This window comes from Miniopterus natalensis, chromosome 15, assembly GCF_054644295.1.
Source record: "Miniopterus natalensis isolate mMinNat1 chromosome 15, mMinNat1.hap1, whole genome shotgun sequence".
NCBI lineage: Eukaryota > Metazoa > Chordata > Mammalia > Chiroptera > Miniopteridae > Miniopterus > Miniopterus natalensis.
Window position 1 is genome coordinate 29,358,945 of NC_142095.1, and position 20,804 is coordinate 29,379,748.

General features: G+C 37.7%; 1 protein-coding gene across 2 annotated transcripts in view; it reads right to left on the reverse strand.

The window, feature by feature from the left end:
• Positions 1-20,804, reverse strand: part of TFDP2 (transcription factor Dp-2) — a 123,119-nt gene that overhangs the window by 18,917 nt on the left and 83,398 nt on the right. The window contains exons 5-8 of one of the 2 annotated variants that reach the window (XM_016209872.2): positions 15,019-15,140; positions 13,357-13,404; positions 4,961-5,123; positions 2,329-2,472 (exon numbers count right to left, since the gene is read on the reverse strand). In XM_016209872.2, coding sequence (XP_016065358.1) covers positions 2,329-2,472; positions 4,961-5,123; positions 13,357-13,404; positions 15,019-15,140 — 477 coding nt within the window. Of the gene's footprint in view, positions 1-2,328; positions 2,476-4,960; positions 5,124-13,356; positions 13,405-15,018; positions 15,141-20,804 lie in introns of both variants that reach the window. The other variant, XM_016209871.2, reaches the window with a different exon arrangement.

The following is a 20,804-nucleotide window of genomic DNA, read 5'->3' on the forward strand; positions in this document are numbered from 1 at the left end:
TCGCAAAACTCTAGGTATGAGGTAAGTACCGTTACCCATTTGCCTGTACAGAAATGGAGGCACAGAGGCTTAAAGAACTGCCCAAGGGCACACTGCTTAGTGCTTGGCAAGAACCTAAGCCATCTGGCTCCAGAGACCCTAATATTAATTGCTTTGCTATATTACGCCCACCCACCCCAAGAAGGAGGTAAGATCTCATTTAAGATCTCAGTTTAACGGACTTTTATTTTTACTTTAAGTTTTATTTATTAAACATTTAATTAATTTGCTCCCCGCCCCCTCCACTCCCCGTTGGAAACCACATGACTGCTGGGGTCAAAGAATACACATAGTATTTGGGGCTTCTGAGACAAAGACCCCTTCAAAAGTTTTACCAATATGCTTTCTCATTAGTAAGCATATTTCCCAGTAACCTAGTGAGTACTACTCCTTCCAGGTGGTGCAAAGGACCTTCTAATGCTTCCATACTTGGCCCTGATCATACAGGAGTTAACTTTTAATCCTATACTATCTGGTATCATTTCCCATTTCACGTGCGTGAATATCACTTTCCTGACAAGAGAAATTATGCCAGATTTCTCTCTCCTTTTCCTTCTTTCTCCTTCCCTCCTTTTCTTCTCTTATTTATTTTATTACTGAGGTAAAATTGGTATTCTGTACTTTAACCAAATTAAATAATAAGCACAGCTGCTAATACAGGGAGTTTACATATTCAATATACAATTCTTACCTATAGTAAGAAACATGCTAACAGGACAAATTTCCCAGCTTCAAAGGACTAGTGTCCTCACTCTCACAAACTCCCTCGAAAACAGATCTGAGGGTCTGAATTTCTTTGCAGATGAGCTCCTGTCTCTCTGGGCAAAAGTCAGTGATGTCAAATGAGACGTTTTTCTTGTCTGCTCCGAGAGAGAAGTTCTTATTTGCTCCCGTGCACGCTCGTCTGCACCAGGAGCTCCTCTCGCTGCTCCTCTAACCACGGCCACACTTCAGTCCTCAGCCACTTTAGGCTGACTGTAAGATCTGTGTGGTCGCCTACAGTTGAAAAGATGCAGGAGCACTGCCCTGCGCCTGAAGCTGTGGCAGGTCAGGCCCCCCGCCCCTCCTGCCCGCACAGGTTGGACTGATCCTACCCCACAACGCTTCCCACCGTCGCTGCCCTGCCTGAGTGCAGGCCATCTCCAATGCGCCCCTCAACTTCCCTCCTCTTCCTCAGTTCCCCACCCATCCCACTAGCAGTGATCCTTCAGAATACATCCTGCCACCCCCTTCTCCTTCTTTATGATTCTCCGACAGCTTCCCCTGCTCTATAGGATCAGTCTCAACTGCTTAGCACTTAGGAACCTGCCCCTCTCTGCCCGCCTGTGCCTGGCCACACCCAGCTGCGGGCATGCTTTCTGATGCCTGCCTCAGCCCGCGCAGGCCTCTGCCCCGAAGGCCCTCCGTGCCCCAAACCACTTGGCAAAATCCTACTCCTCCCTCATGACTAAGCTCAGGGAATGTGTTTTCTTGGTAAAGTCCCCCTTTATCACCCTGAAAAGCAGTAGTAATTACTGCTTCTTTCATAGTAGTAATTACATTTTTGGGAGCTCCTTTACATTTCTCCTCTCCATTACAATGAAAGCTGCATGAGTCAGAGATTTTATCTTGTATAATCTTTGGTTAAGCACATAGCTGATGCTAAATAGATTTTTGTTATCAGCTTAGCATTACCGTAATTAAAATGATCCTCAAATCTCTCCATCAGAAGGAGAAAATGAGGGCATTTTCACTGCAGCATATAAATAAAATGATTCTATAACTTCTGACAAATGTCTGCTTTCTCCCTCCATCCACAAGTAATGAAAAAAACATGAAATCAACCACAGCTTTCTCTATAAGCCATCCTGTTGCCACTGATTCTAGAGTCAAAGATAAAGTTTAAACATAAGAAATAACAGACATCTTCACCCATTTTTGAGGGGTCCATACAGCAAGCATTATATCAAATGAGATATTATTTCTATTACATGAATCACTAACAATTTATAATTAAAGTGCTCAGAATTAAATTAGAATAAAATAAAGATCTTCTCTAACAAACAGTAAAAATCAAGTCATTTACTTTCTGTGTCCCTCAGTTTCATCAGGACATCAGTCAGACTACATATCTCTAAAGTTCCTTCCAGTTAGAAAACTACATAGGAGAGTCTGTTAAAAAAAAAAAAAATGATAGTGTACATAAACAATTAGAAATATTTTACTATTATGTGACTACATTTCTAATGTAAGTGCCTCTGATGTAAAATAAAGCAAACTACTTTTTATATGCAGATTTTCCTCACTCACCTCCAGGTTTTGACACTCCTGAGCAGAATTCGTAGGCAGGCCAATCCACTTGATTTCTTTTTTTTCTTTTGAAATTATGTTCATTGCCATTAGCACATTTAAAGCATCATAAACTCTTCGCCTAATGTTCTTCTGGTCATAAGCCTGCTAAAAAGTATTTTTATTAAGTGATAAAAGTTAAGATTTAAGATATAGTCACAAGATACTAAAATATTTAATCAATAATATTATTATAATATCTTCAAAGTACTGGAAGAATTCTATACCCAGTAAAACTATCCTTCAAAAGTAAAGATGAGCCTGGCTGGCACGGCTCAGTGGTTGAGCACTGACCTATGATCTAGGAGACTGTGGTTCGATTCCGGGTCAGGGCACATGCCCAAGTTTCGGGTTCGATCCCCCGCAGGGTGTGGGGGGGGTGTGGGAGGGGGTGTGCAGGAGGCAGCCGGTCAATGACTCTCTCATCATTGATGTTTCTATCTCTCTGAAATCTATATCTATATCTATATCTATATCTATATATCTATATATCTATCTATATATATATAATTAAAGTAAAGATGAAATAAAGATACTTTCAAACAATCTAAAACATAAAATAATCTAAAAAAAATTAAGATTATGGTACCAACAGATCTAAATTTAAGAAATACAAAGGGCCTTTTTCAGGGAGAAGAAAGATGATCTAAGACTTTCATTACTAAACAAAAATAATAAAAGTAAATAAAGTATACATCATAGCCTGCAGGGTAGAAAAACAGCAAAAGTAACTACAAAAAAAAGAATATTAAATAAGATAAAAACAGAAACTAACTGCAAAATAGGAGGTCAGTACAAATCCAAGAGATGGTTCTTTGGGAAAAATAATTGCAAAAAATTTTGAAAACAGGATGAAATGGAGGATTTTCTAAAAAAACCATAAAATACTAAGCTAAGGGAAACAAATTCTAAAAAGACAAATTGCCAAAGAAGGAAAAAACGAAGCCTATCTAAGCTTTACCCCCCACCAAATCACCAAGCCTAGATGGAATCACAGGTGGTTTCTATAAAACTTCAGGGACCAGAAAGAGACATCCAATGCTATTAAACCTGTAATGGAATAAAGAGAAAGAAAAAAAGAAAGCCTCTAAATTTATATTATAAAGTCAGCATAACACTACTAATCAAAACTATATAAAGATGGTAAAACAAAACAAAGTAAAACAAAAACCCACTAATCTCAATCATGACTATCAGTGTAAAATCCTAAATTTTCAGGAAACTATCCAGAATTTGATTGAATTCAATAACAATTTCAGATTTTTTTTAAACTGAGAAAAAAAGAAATCTCAAAATATACTTTTTATCATAATTAAGGTGAAATACTATAAATATTTCTACTAAGATCAAGAGTTAAGAACTCAATATGACTAGAGTTACTATTATTTAATATTGTTGTGGAGTACACATAATATCACTGCATCTACATAAAATATAAACCGGTCTAAATGATAAAAAGCAGATCAGCAGTTGCCTGGGGAGAGTAGGAAGGACCTTTAGGGAATGAAGAAAATATTTTGTGTCTTTATGACAGCAGTTGTTCCATAGGTGCATGTAACTGTCAAAACTCATCAAATTTTACACTTGAGATAAATACATCTTATTGTATATAAACTATTCCACAATAAATAAGGAAATAATGATATTTTAATTGTACACTAAGTACATGTACGTTTCCTCCCTATACGTAATTTTATCTCCATTGGGGGAAAATGAATGATTTGTATGTGTTACAAAAAAATCTCCACGATATATTGTAAAAAAGATAAAATTAAGAATGCAGTGTGCAAAGCACAATCACGTATGTGTTTAAAATAGAAAAGGAAGTAAATTTTATTATGTGTATGCATATAGAATCTCTGGAAGGATACTCAAGAATCCAGTAAGAGTGAATATTGCCTTTGGGGAGGCAGATTAGGTGGTAGAAAGGGAGATATTTTTTATTATATACTCTCTGGTACAATGGAATTTAAAAAAAAAATCTATCTTTATTGATTTCAGATACAGGAAGGGAGAGGGAGAGAGAGACAGAAACATCAATAATGACAGTCATCACTGATCGGCTGCCTCCTGCACACCCCTAGCTGGGGATCGAGCCCACAACCCGGGCATGTGCCCTGACAGGGAATCGAACAGGGATCTCCTGGATCCTAGGTCAAGGTTCAACTGCTGAGCCACACCCGGCAGGGCCTGAAATTTTTATTAACATGTTCAATGATAAGATAAAAATTTCTTCTTGACTTAAATATAGAAGAAATACTAAAAGCTTCAGAAATGTATTCAAAGTCATTAAAATATAAAAAGTATGTTTAAAAAAAAGTATTTTCCTTCAGTAACCCCCAACATTTATATTTCAAAAATATTTGTTCATCTGTATGTTGAAATAAATAATAAAAGAATTCTTTCCAAAACAAAACAAACAAAAAATCAACAACAACAAAAAATTCCCTACAGACATTATGAAACCCTCAAGTAAAGGAGGAATTGGGGATTCCCTAGTTTGTCCGAGTCCTCAGACTGATGACACAGCTACCCCGAAGAGGTGCCCCGCTGCGTCACTCATCACAGCGACGCGAGTGCATGCTCCGCCTACCGAGTCGGCTGCCAAATGGTTGTTGGAATTGGTGAACTCCGACACCAGCTCATCAGCTACTTCATTGTATGACGTTGTGCCTTTCCGCTGAACCTTCTCACACACTTTCATTGAAAAATGTCTCAAGCCTTTTCCATTTTTATCTCCTTTTTTGCTTCGTTTACTAAAAGAGAAAAAACCCCATATTTATACTCCATTATACTTCCTTAGAGACTTTTACAAAACTATAAAATAATGAGAAGACAGTAATTTGATCTGTTTCAAGTGGCAAGTTTTAACTGAATCAGAGATGAGGAAATGTTTTAAATTTAATTTTTACCTTAAAAGCCTAATAAAATATGAAGATAGAGTGCTTCTCTAATGCACATCATCTATTTAGTCAACAAATATTCACTGACCGGTTACTTACTATTATATGCCAGGTACTGTTCTACATACTGGGAAGAACAGATAAAAACTCTGCCCTTGTAGTTTATATACTGGTCAATTCTTGTTTTTCTGTATTCTATATACTATAGTTCTTTTTCACCTAAAATTAAAAGTACCACTATTCTCAGTTTCATTTATCTACTCAATTTTCAAACAGAGGTTATTGGTATTAATAATGGATCTAAGTCTTCAATTATTTCAAGTTTGGTTAATGCATGCCTAGGCCTAAACTTTGACAACGTAATCATTAAAAATTTCAGGGGTTCAGCTTAGTTCTACTAAACTGAGGGCCAACTATATGCCAAGAACAGTATTGGTGATTGGCAGTACAAAAATAACTGATGCAAAATCCTTTCCCCAGTGAGTCATGGGGGATGGGAGAGGGACAGGACAGGCAAAGAATGACAAACAATCCAATATAATAAGGTAAGTGCCAAGTCAGAGTTATTCACAGCATTTTGTGGGAATTGAGGGGACAGACATCTAGTCTAACCTGGAGGGGAAGGCTTCCTGGAGTAAGAGTCAACTGAAAACAATCAACACAATGAAACGGCAACCTATGTAACAGGAGAGAATATTTGCAAACCTTTTATTTTATCTGATAAGGGATTAATATCCAAAATATCCAAGAAACTACTACAACTCAATAGAAAAACAACTGACTGACCCAATTAAATAGCCAAAGAACGTGAATAGATATTTCTCCAAAGAAAACTTACAAATGGTCAACAGGCATATGAAAGGATGCTCAACATTACTAATCATCAGGAAAATGCAAATCAAAACCAGGTATTACCTCACACCCATTAGGATGGCTATCATAAAAAAAGTGTTGGTGACAATGGAGAGAAATTAGAACCTTTGTATACTGTTTGTGAGAATGTAAAATGGTACAGCTGCTATGGAAAATAGTATGGAGGTTCCTCAAAAAATTTCAAATAGAACTACCACATGATCCAACAATTCCACTTCTGGGTATATGTCCCAAAGAACTGAAATCAGGATCTCAAAGAGATAGCTGCACCCCCATGTTTGTTGCAGCATTATTCACAAAAGCCAAGATATAGGAACAATCTAATTGTCCATAAGTGGATAAAACAATGCAGAAAATATGGTATAGCCCTGATTGGTGTGCTCGGTGGTTAGAGTGTCAGCCTGCGTACCAAAGGGTTGCGGGTTCGATTGCCAGTCAAAGGCAGGCACCTGGGTTGCAGGTCCAATCTCCAGCCCATTGGGGCACATGCAGGAGGCAAGCAATCGATGTGTCTCACATCGCTCTTGCTCTCTCCCGCTCCCCCTCTCTCCCTCCCTTCACTGTCTATAAAAATCAATGGAAAAAATATCCTCGGGCGAGGACTGATATAAATAAAGAAATAAAGAAATAGGAAGGAAGAAAAGGAAGGGAAGGGAAGGGAAGGGAAGGGAAGGGAAGGGAAGGGAAGGGAAGGGAAGGGAAGGGAAGGGAAGGGAAGGGAAGGGAAGGGAAGGGAAGGGACGGGACGGGACGGGACGGGACGGGACGGGACGGGACGGGAAGGGAAGGGAAGGGAAGGGAAGGGAAGGGAAGGGAAGGAAAGGAAAGGAAAGGAAAGGAAAGGAAAGGAAAGGAAAGGAAAGGAAAGGAAAGGAAAGGAAAGGAAGGAAGGAAGGAAGGAAGGAAGGAAGGAAGGAAGGAAGGAAGGAAGAAAGGAAGAAAGGAAGAAAGGAAGAAAGGAAGAAAGGAAGAAAGGAAGAAAGGAAGAAAGGGAAAGAAAGTTACTTGTAGATGTAAGGCTAAAGGAGGGCTCCAAGGGAGTATGGTATATAAATGGGTATATGCTCCCACACTGTGAATAAAGTATTATTATTTAAAAAATGGGGAGAGAATGAAGAGAGCATATGCAAAATTATTTTTTAATGTTTTCTGTAATCACTTTAATGGCAATATTAGTATTATTATTTGGGACTGTGGAGCAATGTAGTATGAGATGGGATAAAGCCAATGAGCACTTATCACATACACTAATGTTATCATCTGTTTCATCCCCTATGTCCTTAAAACTCAGGATCAGTATGCCTGGCTGGTGTGGCTCAGTGGTTCAGCATCGACCCAAGAACCAAGAGGTCACCAGCTGGGTTCCGGTCAGGGCACGCGCCTGGGTTTCGGGCTCGATCCCCAGGGGGGGCGTGCAGGAAGCAGTCGATCGATGATGTTTCTCTCTCATCGATGTTTCTATCCCTATCTCTCTCCCTCTCTAAAAACCAATTAAAAAACCAATTAAAAAAAATCAGGATCAGTGTGGAAGGGAATCAGATGTAATGGAGAAGAGGTTTAGTAAGATGTGAACTGGAAGTAGTAATGAGAACTCATGAAGTTATTAAACCTGTGTGTATCTTAGCTCTGTCCAGTTAAAGGGCTAGAAAACATGGCCAGCCTGGTAGCAATGAGCATTCTAGCCCAAATTGAGCTTGATTTATAATTCCCCCTAAAGGAAACCAGGACTTCTTAGAGGAACGGCCGATTCCACGTACAAGAAAGATCAACTGGTTATACCAGATAACAAAGAAGTTATCAAAGATCGTGGTGGTATGTAAAAAGGACTTAAAAATCAACTAGAAGAGGCTCCCACTGGCCAAACATGGGGCAATTTAAGCTCCAACGGTGATAATAATTACTATGTATGAAACGTTTAAATTCACAGTTCATAATGATTTTTTTTTTTTTGAAAGGGAAGATGTGTTCATCTTTGGAGAAAGAAACAAATCCAACATCTTGTAAACTGGTCAGTAAAGGGAAGGGATCAAGCATTTATTCTGCCTTCCTATATGAGCTGTACCTCCAGGTACACAGAAAAGGCACAGGGTCTTTATATTACATAAAAGCACAGTGCCAGTAAATGAAAAGGAAAGGTCAGCGTTAAAATAACACTAATTGCAACCCACAACGACTTAATAGATACAAGCATTAAGCGTCAGTGGCGTTCACATTACGGAAAGAGAGATAACCAAACTTTATGTGCCTCCTAATGCAAGAACATACCACTGTATATACAGTCTCGCCAAAGGACTGAACATCAGCCTGTTAAAGCCTCTGAATCTTGCTGCCAAACTACAGGGGATACAGAGAACAGAGGCGTATGTGGGGATGCACATGGACTATGTCACCAACAAAACCGACTGTGGGAAGTTCTGCAGGCCAGATAGCCTCATCTCTTCAACACTAAAGTACAAGGAAAACAATGGGATGGAGGGGAGATCTATATAAAAAAGAGCCATCAACTTTAGTGAGCAAGACTAAAATGTAGTGCCAAAGGGTACGCATCTAAGTGAGAGAACTATTGAGACATGCGAGAAAGTGATTACTATAAAAATCATGAAAATGGTTATTTATCGGGGGGAGAGAGAATTGTGATCGTGGGAGGGACACAAGGAAGGGCTTCTGGGGTTCTACTTCTTGATCTGGTGATGGTTACAAGAGTGTTTGCCTTAAAGAATTCGTCAGTCATACATTTGCTTTCTGGTTATTTTCTGTATCTGTATTTTATTTTACAAAAAAATTAAAACAAAATATGACATTTGAAACAACTATAAATTTTAATACTTACTAGATATTTGATATTAAGGAATTAGTGTTCATTTTCTTAGGTGTAATAATGATATTGCAGATTTTTTAAAAGGTGTCTTTTTAGATATAAATACTGAAATATTTATGATGAAAATGATAGGATGTCTGGTATTTGCTTTAAAATAATATAGGAGGGGGTATATATAAAATATGCGTAACTCCGGACCCTACTGCAGTTCTTGTCCAGATGAGTGGCAGACCATCTACCTAAGCACCAAGCCAGCAGCACCCAGTTCACCCTATGCCTTCTAACCCCCTTCTACCCAACTAACCTAATTCTATCAAATCTAAGCTAAGCCCAGTCTTGTCCTAAACAGCTCCTAAATTTTACCTCTTCTCTCATTCCCACTGACCTGTTGTGGCCCTTACAGCTCTGTCAGACTGTAACTAGGACCTTATAACTGTTCTTTGTGCTATCTAGAGGCATCCCAGTCCTTCCTAGATACGGCCATTAGGGTGCTCTTCCCACACACCCAGTCACGTCCCTGTTCTGCTTGAGCCTGGTGGTGGTGGTGGTGGTAAACAGTAAATACTTACTGAATTCTAAGTATGTTCCAGTCACTGTCCTAAGTAATTTCATTTTTGGAAGGAACCCACCAATCCCATTTGCCGTATATGTTTCCACACAAAGCCCACTCTATGCTGATTTTACCCTTAGTGTGGTGCATGGAGATACAAACGGCTAGTCACACGTAAGCTTATATTGTTAGTACAACCTAGGTGACAAAAGTAAATAAGAGTTGCCAAAAACGGGAGCACAGGAGTTATTTTGAAAGAAGTATGTTGTGTATGGGGTTTTATATTTATGCTAAGAACTGGAGAACGGCCTAAAGTAAATAAAGTTCTCAACTCAGTGTTTATATACTTTTTAAGAACCAGGGAAAAGCAGGGTATTGTTTTTCATGTAATTATAGTCTTTTTTTAAAAGGGAGCAATAAAATAATCAGAGAGTGGTTTGGGGTAACCGCTTGACTGATCTGCCCTCTATAGTCACACATGGATAATAATATTTAAAGAAAAAACTAAACAGTCCTTAAATAAGAACAACTAGACTTCAAATGCTGAAGAACATACTCCTGAAACATAAATACAAGACTACATATAGACGTTTTATAAGATTAGTTCAGTACATGAATTAATAAACTTGAGGAGAACTGCGGTTAAATATCAAAACTGGTAAACTATCAGTTACATATTTTGAGCAGTTTACTTCCTTTAACTCTGACCCACAACCCTCTTCTATCAGATGGGGATACAAATATCGGTCTCACAAGGATATTGCGAGGATTAAATGATTCAGCGCGCATACAGCACTTGGTACACTTTAGGTGATTTTCCTCTACGTGAGCTCCAGAATGTTCATAACCAATACAAAGCTGAAGGATACTACTCAACACTGGCTGAATCAAGAAATTAAGCTTGTTCTTTGGAAAGGCTGGTAGAGCACTGTGCCAAAAAACCCAACCAATGTCTCCATTAAAATTCAGTAGTAGTTAGAATAGCCAATACCTGTGGTACACGGATAGGAGATTTGGACCTGTGAGACCGATATTTGTATCCCCAAGTCACTGCCCCTAACTGATTTCCCTACTTCTGTTCTTGTCTCCTTAGAATCCATTTTCCCCTCAGGGGCCACTGTAAACTAGATCACGTCATTTCCCTTCTTAAAACCCTCCCTAAAATAAAAACCAAATTCCTTACTGTGGCCTATAAGGCCTTTCACATCTGACCCGCCTACCTCTCCACCCTTATGTCCTACCCCTCTGCCTTTCCTATCTCCGGGCCCCTGTGCTTCCCCAGTACATCAACCTGGTTCCTCATTTAGAAGCTTTGCAACTGCCATTCATTCCCTCTGCCCAGAATCCCTGGCTCCCCCACACAACCAGGCTATTTACATGCTTGACTTCTTTGCATTCAGATGTTATCTCCTTAGAGAGGCCTTCTCTAAGGTAGCCACCATCCTGCCAATGACCCACAAACCACCCTTCTTTTCTTCTGCATGCCACCTAGCCCAGGCTAAAATGATCTTACTTGTTTACTGACCACCCTGTGTCAGCTCTTTAAGAGCAGAGGTTTTTCTCTCCTTTATTCTTCTCGCCAACGCCTAGAACACAGCAACCCTAAACAGAGCTTCAAAAAATCTGTTGAAGGAACAACTTCACAGACATCATCGAAGCTGTACAGATATTAACTATACAGACTTTGATGATTATTAATAGCTTACTATAGTTTAAATTACATTAGTTTATTAAGAATAAAAATTTTAACTAAATTCCAACGGAAAAGAAGATATTAAGGACCTTCCTCCCCCAGTAGAAGTCCCAGAGTGAAAGCAGACCTATTTGGAAAAGAGATGCGTTTAGATGATGCCATCAGATTCTGTCCCAAGGTAAAAAGAGAAAGTGAACAAACATCTTCCAGGATCAAAACTCCAGGCAAGACCAGAAAGAGGGTTTTCACAGCTCCTTCTGCAAACTCTCTGAAAAGAAGGCCAGTGGATCAGGATGCAGGGGAAAAACTCATGAGAATCTCTCAATGGATCCTTCACCCACCAAACAAGGTTTTTTCAGAAACGGCCTCGCTTCTGCACACGACCTTAACGGAGGAAAACAAACCTAAAGTTGTTCTATCAAGTAGCAAATGAGAATAAAAAGTGTGTCTGTATCTACATATATTGCTACATAAATCCCTGAGGAAAACCAATATCAATATTGACATATCATATCAAATCAACAAGTGAGACACTGAAGAGATAAGATTAGTCCCTGGTGGAGAGATGGCCTTTTTAACCTGAACACTTGGGAGAAGGGAACAAAGACTTCTCGTTGCATTATAGAAAAATACAATAAATTTGGAGGAAAATAAACATTTGTAAGAACAACAACAAAAACCCCCACATGTAGTAATGTTCATGGTTTGATTGGGGAGGGGTGGACTCGTTACAGAAAAATTATATTAAAAAATAAAAAAAGAAAAGAATAAAAAGCATAACTCCCCCCCAAAAAAGCCACTGAACCCAGAAGCAGAAAGAGAAAGCTGAATCGATGGTTACACCCACAAATTTAATCTAGTACTTCTAATGTGATCTTTAGAATTATTTTTCTCATGAAGGAGAAAGTAAAGAGAATCTTATTGTTTATACTGTTTGCAGTACATAGGTGCCACCGATCATAACTAATGACTAGTTCTATTTTAAGGCCTTAAACATGGCTAAATACATCAGTAAGAACTTACACAGCTACCTTTCCTAGGATAAACACAAAGACCAGCATGAGTTGAAAAGAGGAATTTCCATTAGAGAGAAAAGAACATTTTGCCATATATTTCTATATGGTACAGCAGTGCCTTAGCCATGATTTTGTGTTCAAAACACTTAAGAATCAAGAAGCAAGCAACAAAGGCCACCAAGGAACTAAGGCAGAGCGGAGTCAATGCAAGAAAACACACTTTTAAAAATATACAGCCCCAAGGTCCCCACTTAGAGCCTATTCACTTTTATTCTAGATTGAATTCTAACCCAGTTGGCTATCTAGTTTCTTAGTGCCCCGCAAGTCAGAGATAGCAAACTAGAAAATGGAAAAGACAGAAAACTATTATATTGAGAGAAGATGACCTACCAGGAGAAAGGAGACTGAAATACCACTGAAAAGGGGAATTAAAAATCTTAGAATCAAAAATAAAATTTAAAAAGCATAACTGGCAAAGTTTTATTTAAAATAGTAACAACCTTACAGAATTCAACTGCCTCTAAGACTATGCATCTTATTTTAACAGTGCAACACTAATATTGTACCTTGTATAGTGACTTGCATGGAATATGGAACTTAAGTTCAAATAATGACCATAAAGTGATACTTTTTCATCCTGGAGTTTCTCACTTGGTAGGCAGGCATCTATATTTTTTCAACAAACCACAGGTGATTCTGACGCACACCAAGAATTGAGAAACTGTCCTAACAGTTTCTAAGGAGAGGTTACATTATACTCAATATATTATTTAAGAAAGAAGTGAGAATTTACCACGATCAATAAAACCTGTTTTTAAAACATTTGGGCATGTTGAGGTCACGTGGAGAGTTCACTTTGGTAGAAAACTGCATTTCCCAAAAGGAGGGAGGGAGCTGAATGACACATCACCAATAGCCAATCTATTCACAGAATAATTTCTTTCGAAACCATACAAATGTGAAAAATTTATGTAATGATAAGTGAAGTAGAATACTCAATGTGGTATGAAATAATAATAGAAACTCAATCAAGTTAAAGTTATGTGAATAAAAAATCTCACTAACTTAAACTAGAGCCTGAGTACCAAACCTCTATTTGCAGTAGCATCTCCCGAACAAAATACACTCATACTCACCTTTCTGAAAAATCAGAGTCTATAAATTCTCTAGCCCGTTTTCTATCACTAAAAAGAAAAAAAAAAGGCATAAAAAGAACACATATAAACACTACTTTATTTCATGAATAATTTATTGTAACTTGTCTAATTCCACGATAAATATAGCCAAACACAAAAACTAACAAATATAAAAGATTTGCCCATAAAATAAAAACTTAAACTTTATGAAAGGGCCAAGAAATCACAACGTGACAACCTAGTTTGAAATGAGTTCAATGAATCTTTAAGGAGGAAAACACTGCAGGTTTACAAAGGAAAGGCACAGAAAAGTTTCATTTACTCTGGAATGACTGACTATAAAAAGTGACAATCATACCACCTCCAACATAAAGCACAGCTGGGGCTGAAAATGTCCAAACCCTGGTCATCTCCAAACCGCTGGCATAGGCATGGCTTTCATGGTATAATCTCCCAGGGCTGTGCAGGAATCCAAGGCAACTTTTACATCTACCTGAGAATGTTCATAAGGACTGAATAAAGGCCATGGAATTACAGGTGACTGTCATTTCATCTCATTTGATAATGGGAAAGTATGAATATAAATGAAACTCTTCTGTCTCTAATGTATATGTGTGTGTGTGTGTGTAGGCATATAAAAATGTATATGGCTTAAAACACTTTGCCAGGATTATTGTTTCATTAATGTATGTTTTTTCCATTGATTTTTAGAGAGAGTGTGGAAGGGAGGGAGGGGGAGAGAGAGAGAAATATTGATGTGAGAGAGACACATCGACTGGTTGCCTTGACCAGGAATCAAACCCTTGACCATTCAGTGCGCGGGCCGAGGCTCTAACCACTGTGCAACACCAACCAGGACTATTTAATATTCTCGAAGCAAGGAGATTCTTACTCAACCAAGATTTACTGTCTGCTTGACAGAACCCACAGCTTTAAGTCAAAGATAGAACTACCAGTGCAGTATTTAAATAACAATTTAAATAACTTCTAAAGTGACAGGATAAAGTTTTGAGTCATTAACTTTACTATTTCCTTTTCTTTTATGAAAAGATGAGATGTTAAAATAATAAGCAGTGAAGAAAGGTTGGATAAGGGTATTTTACAGACAAAGATGAAGCATGTGAAGGTTTGATACTAAAAGAGGCAACTGAGTAACATAGAAGAAATAATGATTTAATTAATTGCCCAGTGTTTTGAAAGAATCAAGGGGAAACACAATGAAAACTTGAATATATTTGGCCTCTTCTTCCTAGTTCCTTTTCTGATTTTTAAGGAAACAAGAATTCATAGAGGGAAATTCTGAGTATAGCCAACACTTAATATATCTTTTCTTATGTTTGTTAAAACAATATATAGTTTTGACATTTCCAAAGCACCTAACTGCCATAATCATAAAAAGAAGTTCTCTTTCAGAGTTGAAAAAAGTCAGAAGATTCAGGTACAAGTTATTATTATAATGTTTTTCTCTGTTTTAAAATGCTTGCTCCACAAATGGTTTATATCTAGGATATGAGGTGAAATAAAATGTAATTTTAAAGGAAACACATTCGTTTTTAAGAACTTGACTAACATAAAACAAGAACAGAGGACAAGATGGTGAGAAAAAAGGTGAGAACTTTTAGAAAGTAGTTTTAAAAATGTTAACTTTAAGGACACTCTTACCCAGGGAGCCAGCCGGTGGCGTCGGCGAGGTGCGTCTGGGTGACCATGGCCGGCGCGGGGCTGTACGGGGCCCCGATCAGGACGCTTCCCGAGCTGCTCAGTCTCTGCGGTGTGCTTATAATCTGCAAGGCAGGGCAAAGGAAACAACATCCTGAGTCACTGAGAAAAGCCGACAGGCGCAAAATAATGTCCACTGCTAACCTTACAAGGAGGAAATTTGATTGTCTAAAATGCACTTCATATTAATTATCGAAAACATAAGCAATAGCTTTAACTCATTTATATCCTAGGATCTTATGCTGACACGAGGTCATAACACAGGTTTCAGCAAGTGAAGGGCAATTTGGAAGGATTAGCTGGCAACCGACAGTGTTTTAAAAACCAGAAAAACAAAAAGCTTTCTTTGAAATTACAAAACCTAATTCCAGTCAAGCTTGATTTACTAGAACTAGGGTTAACAGTAAATTGAATCTCTGCAGCCCAAAATATAGGCAAAGACATTACACAATTTGGATTCTTATACAGATGCAATTTTATCTTCTTTTTTTTTAAGAGCATTTCCTCATGTCATTAAATATTCTTCAAAGACTTATTAAAGACAGTAAAACATTCCATCACGTAAACTTCTTATCCCCTATTAGATATACGGATATTCGATTATTTAGTACTATAAACAATGCTGTGATAAGCATTTTTGTGCAATGATCTTGGCCTTAATTTCTATTTCCTAAGGACAGACTTCAGGAAAGGAATTAATGGAACTAAAAATATGGACTTTTCAAAAAAATTTATTGATTGACTGATTTTAGAGAGAGGAAGGGAGAGAGAGAGAAAGGTCAATTTTTTTATTCCACTTATTTATACATTAATTAGCTGATTTTTATATGTGCCCTGACCAGGGATCAAACCTGAAACCTTGGTGTATCGGGATAACGCTCTAACCAACTGAGCTACCCGGCCAGGGTCAGGATACGGACTTTTAAAAGAAGTTCCCTGGTATGTGTTACCAAATTGCCTTCCAGGTCTTATAATTTTCATTGGTAAATAGAACATGCCCCCCCCCCCAATGTTTATAGTAATTAATACAAAAACAATTTAGCACTTTAGGAATATCTTTAAGAGTATTTTCAGTAAAGAAAAATAATAAGGGCAGGCATGCTCCAATGAATGGGAGTATTAACGAAACAAGATTGATCATCCCTAAGTGGATAACTGTGGGCTCTACTTTTGTATACTTTCAAAAATTTTCATAATAGTACGGTTTTGTTTAAGTTCCAGTTAAGAGAAAAAAGCATCTATGTGGATGTATAATTTTTAAATGACAGCTCTTAAAACAAAAGAAAGAGTTCTGTTTCTTCTGTCTTATGTAGGTCAAAGTGCTAATTAATTATGTGTCCCTGATTAAATAAAATCTGTTTCTGCAGCCAGGATCTAAGTTGAGTCATTGAATCAGTTGCTAACTCGCTCCATACTGAACTAAAGGGAAGAATTCATCTGCATTTCAAGCTTCATTTAGACTTAGTCAAGTCTGGTCATTTATTCACTTACTAAACACTTAAGAACTTTAGTTACCTTCTGTTTGTGTTTGGCATTAGGCCAATTTCAGGTTAGGGAAATATGACAATATACAAATTTATTGACTGATTTTAGAGAGAGGAAGGGAGAGAGAGAGAAAGGTCAATTTTTTTATTCCGCTTATTTATACATTAATTAGCTGATTTTTATATGTGCCCTGACCAGGGATCAAACCTGAAACCTTGGTGTATCAGGATAACGCTCTAACCAACTGAGCTACAGGGAAGAATCTTAATAAGTTAATTCTATAATTAAAAAAATAAAGCCATGGCCCTAGCCGGTTTGGCTCAGTGGTTAGAGCATCGGCCTGCGGACCAAGGGTCCTGGGTTCAATTCCAGCCAAGGGCACTACCTCAGTCGCAGGCTCGATCCGAGCCCTGGTGGGGCGTGTGCGGGAGGCAACCAATCGATGTGTCTCTTTCACATTGATGTCTCTCTCTCTCTCTCTCTCCCTCTCTTCCACTCTCTCTCCCTTTCACTCTCTCTGAAAAGCAATAGAAAAAACATCCCTGGGTAAGGCTTAAAAATAAATAAATAAATAAATAAATAAATAAATAAATAAATAAATAAAAATAATAAAGCCATGGCCAGTGTGGCTCAGTTGCTGGAGCGTCATCCTACACACTGAAAGGTCGTGGGTTCGAAACATGGTCAGGACACATGCCCAGATATCAGGTTTGATCCCTGTGGGGGTGGGTACCAGGCAACCGAATGATGTTTCTCTCTCTCCCTAATCAATAAAAATAAAAACAAAAGACAATAAAGAAGACAGATGTCTGGAGAATTCTGATTCTCTACAATATGCCAAGGATTATCAAACAGGGCATTAAGAAGGTTGCCTGTGAGAAATGTGACTATTAGAAAATGTGTTTGGACCTCTTGCCCCTCCATGCATCTCATCCCACCTCCACACCTCCATCTCAGTGCAAGATCTTTAAGGGCAGAGAGAAAGTTTGCAGGACCTAGCACAGTGCTCACAGGAAAGGCGAAATAAATATTTACTGAATTGAGACAGAAGACACAGCTTTAAAAATGATGAAGAAAAAAAAAAAAGCTTTTTTATTCACTGATATGCTAGAAAGGATTATATAGAATCCAATGAGAAAATACTCTACGACATAAAAGACAGTTTTCACCAATCACTACATCACACATTCAAATGTCCTCTATCATACTGACCTTGAGTGTGACAGCTTAAAGAAAATTTGAGTATTTGATCAGTCTCTGGTCTACTCTTTTGAAAATAGGGGTCTCCAAAAAGCAATTCTAAGTGTTTCAACCTACCCTTAAAACACGCTGCATTACTTGTGCAGCATTATTATTAAAGACTTCTTTCTCTACATCAGTTATCAGTAGCCTACAGGCTTGGTTTCACTTGATTTAAAGGGCTTTGTAGGGAAAAAAGGGAAGGGAAACGGGTCATAGGAAAACATGGTTATCATTATTGAGAATGACTCTGGAAAGGAACTCCTATGTTCTACTTTTTTTCTTCTTCTTCTGTGTCAGATTGTCAGCTGATATTCTCTTATGATCTGAGAGTGATTAGCAACATTCTGTTCCCTACTCTTAGCACAGGGTCTGGAACATAGTAAGTCCTGAATAAACATTTCCTGAATGAACGAGTTGGAGATGACAGACTTGAATAGGAAAGGCAAGTTAGCAGCTCATGTGAGATGCGATGAGTTCTTCAAGTAAGACAGTGAGTCTTAAAAACAAAACCAAAGCAAAGTCAACAGAGCTATCGACCACTGAACATAGGAAAACTATGTAGGTGATGGGTCAGACATGCTTTATAAAACTGAACCTTAATTTTGAAATCCCAAAATAAAATGAGAGATAATTAGAGGTAACTACTTCTATTATTCAGCTGATCTGATAAGGAAAATAAACATTGAAGTTTCAAGAAAAAATCAAATATAACCTTAATTTAAATGTACTCATGGTTTCTTTTGATAATAGATTACAGTCAGGCAATGAAAACCATACAGCAATTGAACCTCAGTCTAGAGATTTTCTGCCCTCAATCAATATATCTGTGTACTACTGCCATCTACAGTAATTCTGAAGGGAGAAAAAAAATCTATATAAAGTGTTGTATTAAAGGATTGCATTATTTGACAAAATTTTAGTTTTCAATATATGAAACATGCAGTTTTAACCATATTAAAATAATTATGAGAGTATCTTATATCCAGGGGTGGGCAAAAGTAGGTTTACTGTGCCACCGTGACTCTCTTTTGAGTTAATAAAACTATTGTAATCATCATAACCTGCAAGTCTTTTTCCGTACAAAAAAACTGTAAACTTACTTTTGCCGACCCCTATATAGATAAGCAGATACTTTAAGAAAAGGGCAAGTGTCCCAAACTAAACAGTTACTGCTGGTTTCTATAAACACAGAACACCACTTTTTTCTCGGGGCCTTTTGAAGTTTCTACCACTGAGACTGGCTTCCAAAGATACATGAAATTTAAATATGCTGTAAGAAGAAATGAGGTTTTATTCAAGAACTTCTAACTAAACAAGTATTTTTTTAAAATCATGAATGAGAAATTGAAGGCAAAGGGACAATGTTCCAGAGGCGAGCAGGAGGAAAGGAAAGAAATGGCTCTAACTGGGGTTCCACATCAATTAGGAAATCAAAACGAAGACTCTGATTCCAGCCCAAGGCTTAAGAATTGCAAACAGCACCGAAGAATCTGGGAAACAAATAAAGGCTTGGGCTGTCCTGGTTATAGGGGACCCCCAGATCTCCTCTCCCTCTGACCTTTTTTTTTTGCTGAGGTTTACAGTAATTGGGTAAATAGTATACCTGATTACTGATCATTGTGAGAACTGAAGTATATAAAGACTTCCATGTACATTAGTTCAAATTAACAATGGAAAGAGAAATTACATGTTTCCAAAAGAGAAACTTGAACTTGAGCCATAGCAGCATCACTAAAATACCAACAGAAAATAGTATCTCAAAAACAAAGCAGTACTATAAGGGCCAAACTCATAAGAGTTTGTTTAATGTTGGTGTTTATATAATCACATTTCAAAATACAGACTTTAAAGGCAGGTACCTTATCTCACTTTACCTACTGTAGTGGCTGGTGAGGAGCAAATGCTTAGCAAATGTTGGAAAATACACTCTGAACTACCTTGAAACGGGAACACTTACCTGAGCTTAAGTCTCCACGATGCTTGGAGCTAGGTTACATGCTTCACATAGTTATAGTAAATTGTGTAAGCACTTTGGCTTGGATTCTGTAGATAATTTACAGTCCTCAAGCAATCAGAGGAAATGTCATGTCAAGAATGTCTTAAAAATTTTAAAGACTTTCTGGAGCCATTAAGTATGTTAAAATATATTTTTGTCTAAGTAAGTTTTTGTTTAACATAGTCCACAGTACTGTATATTCTGGGCAAATTTTATCTTTATTGCTCTATTGCCAGTAAGCACTGACAATGAAGAATTACTGTTCAAATGTTATGTACTTTTGCTAATGGTGGGTGAAGCCATTTAAATTAGGTGTAGATTTTAGAACAGTTGCATGCAACTTTGTTTATAAATACAGTGGAACCTCAGTTCTTGAACTTAATTTGTTCCAGAAGGCTGTTCGAGAAGCTATTTGTTTGAAAACCAAGTCATTTTTTCCCATTAGAAATGATGTAAATTGAATTAATCTGTTTTAGACCCACAAATGATTCCGTTTTACTTTTTTAAATTAAAAATTAAAAATATATCTTTATTGATTTCAGAGAGAGGAAGGGAGAGGGAGAGAGAGAGAGAAACATCAATGGTAAGAGTCATGGATCAGCTGCCTCCTGCACGCCCCCTGCTGGGGATCGAGCTCAGATCAGGAAATGATTCCCTATTTTAACTTTTCTTATATACAGTATATGTTGAATGTACTGTTTAATCTAGAAATAAACACTACTTTTCTTAAATTTATCAAACCATCCTCTACTAGCCATCCTCTACTAGGTCCAAGGGTGTCTTACAGAGGTCTGCATGCAGCATCTTCACTTTTTCACATATCAGTGCCTCGGAAATGCTGTCACTGGCTGACTGCTTTTTGTTTATCCAAATCAACAACAGTTTTTCTACCTCTTCAATTGCCTGTGATCACTGTTTCTTTCACACCCTTAGCAACATTAGCAGTCTTGATGGCCTCTGTTTTAAAATTGTGTTAATCATCACCAGCAACAGAAGCATTCTCTCT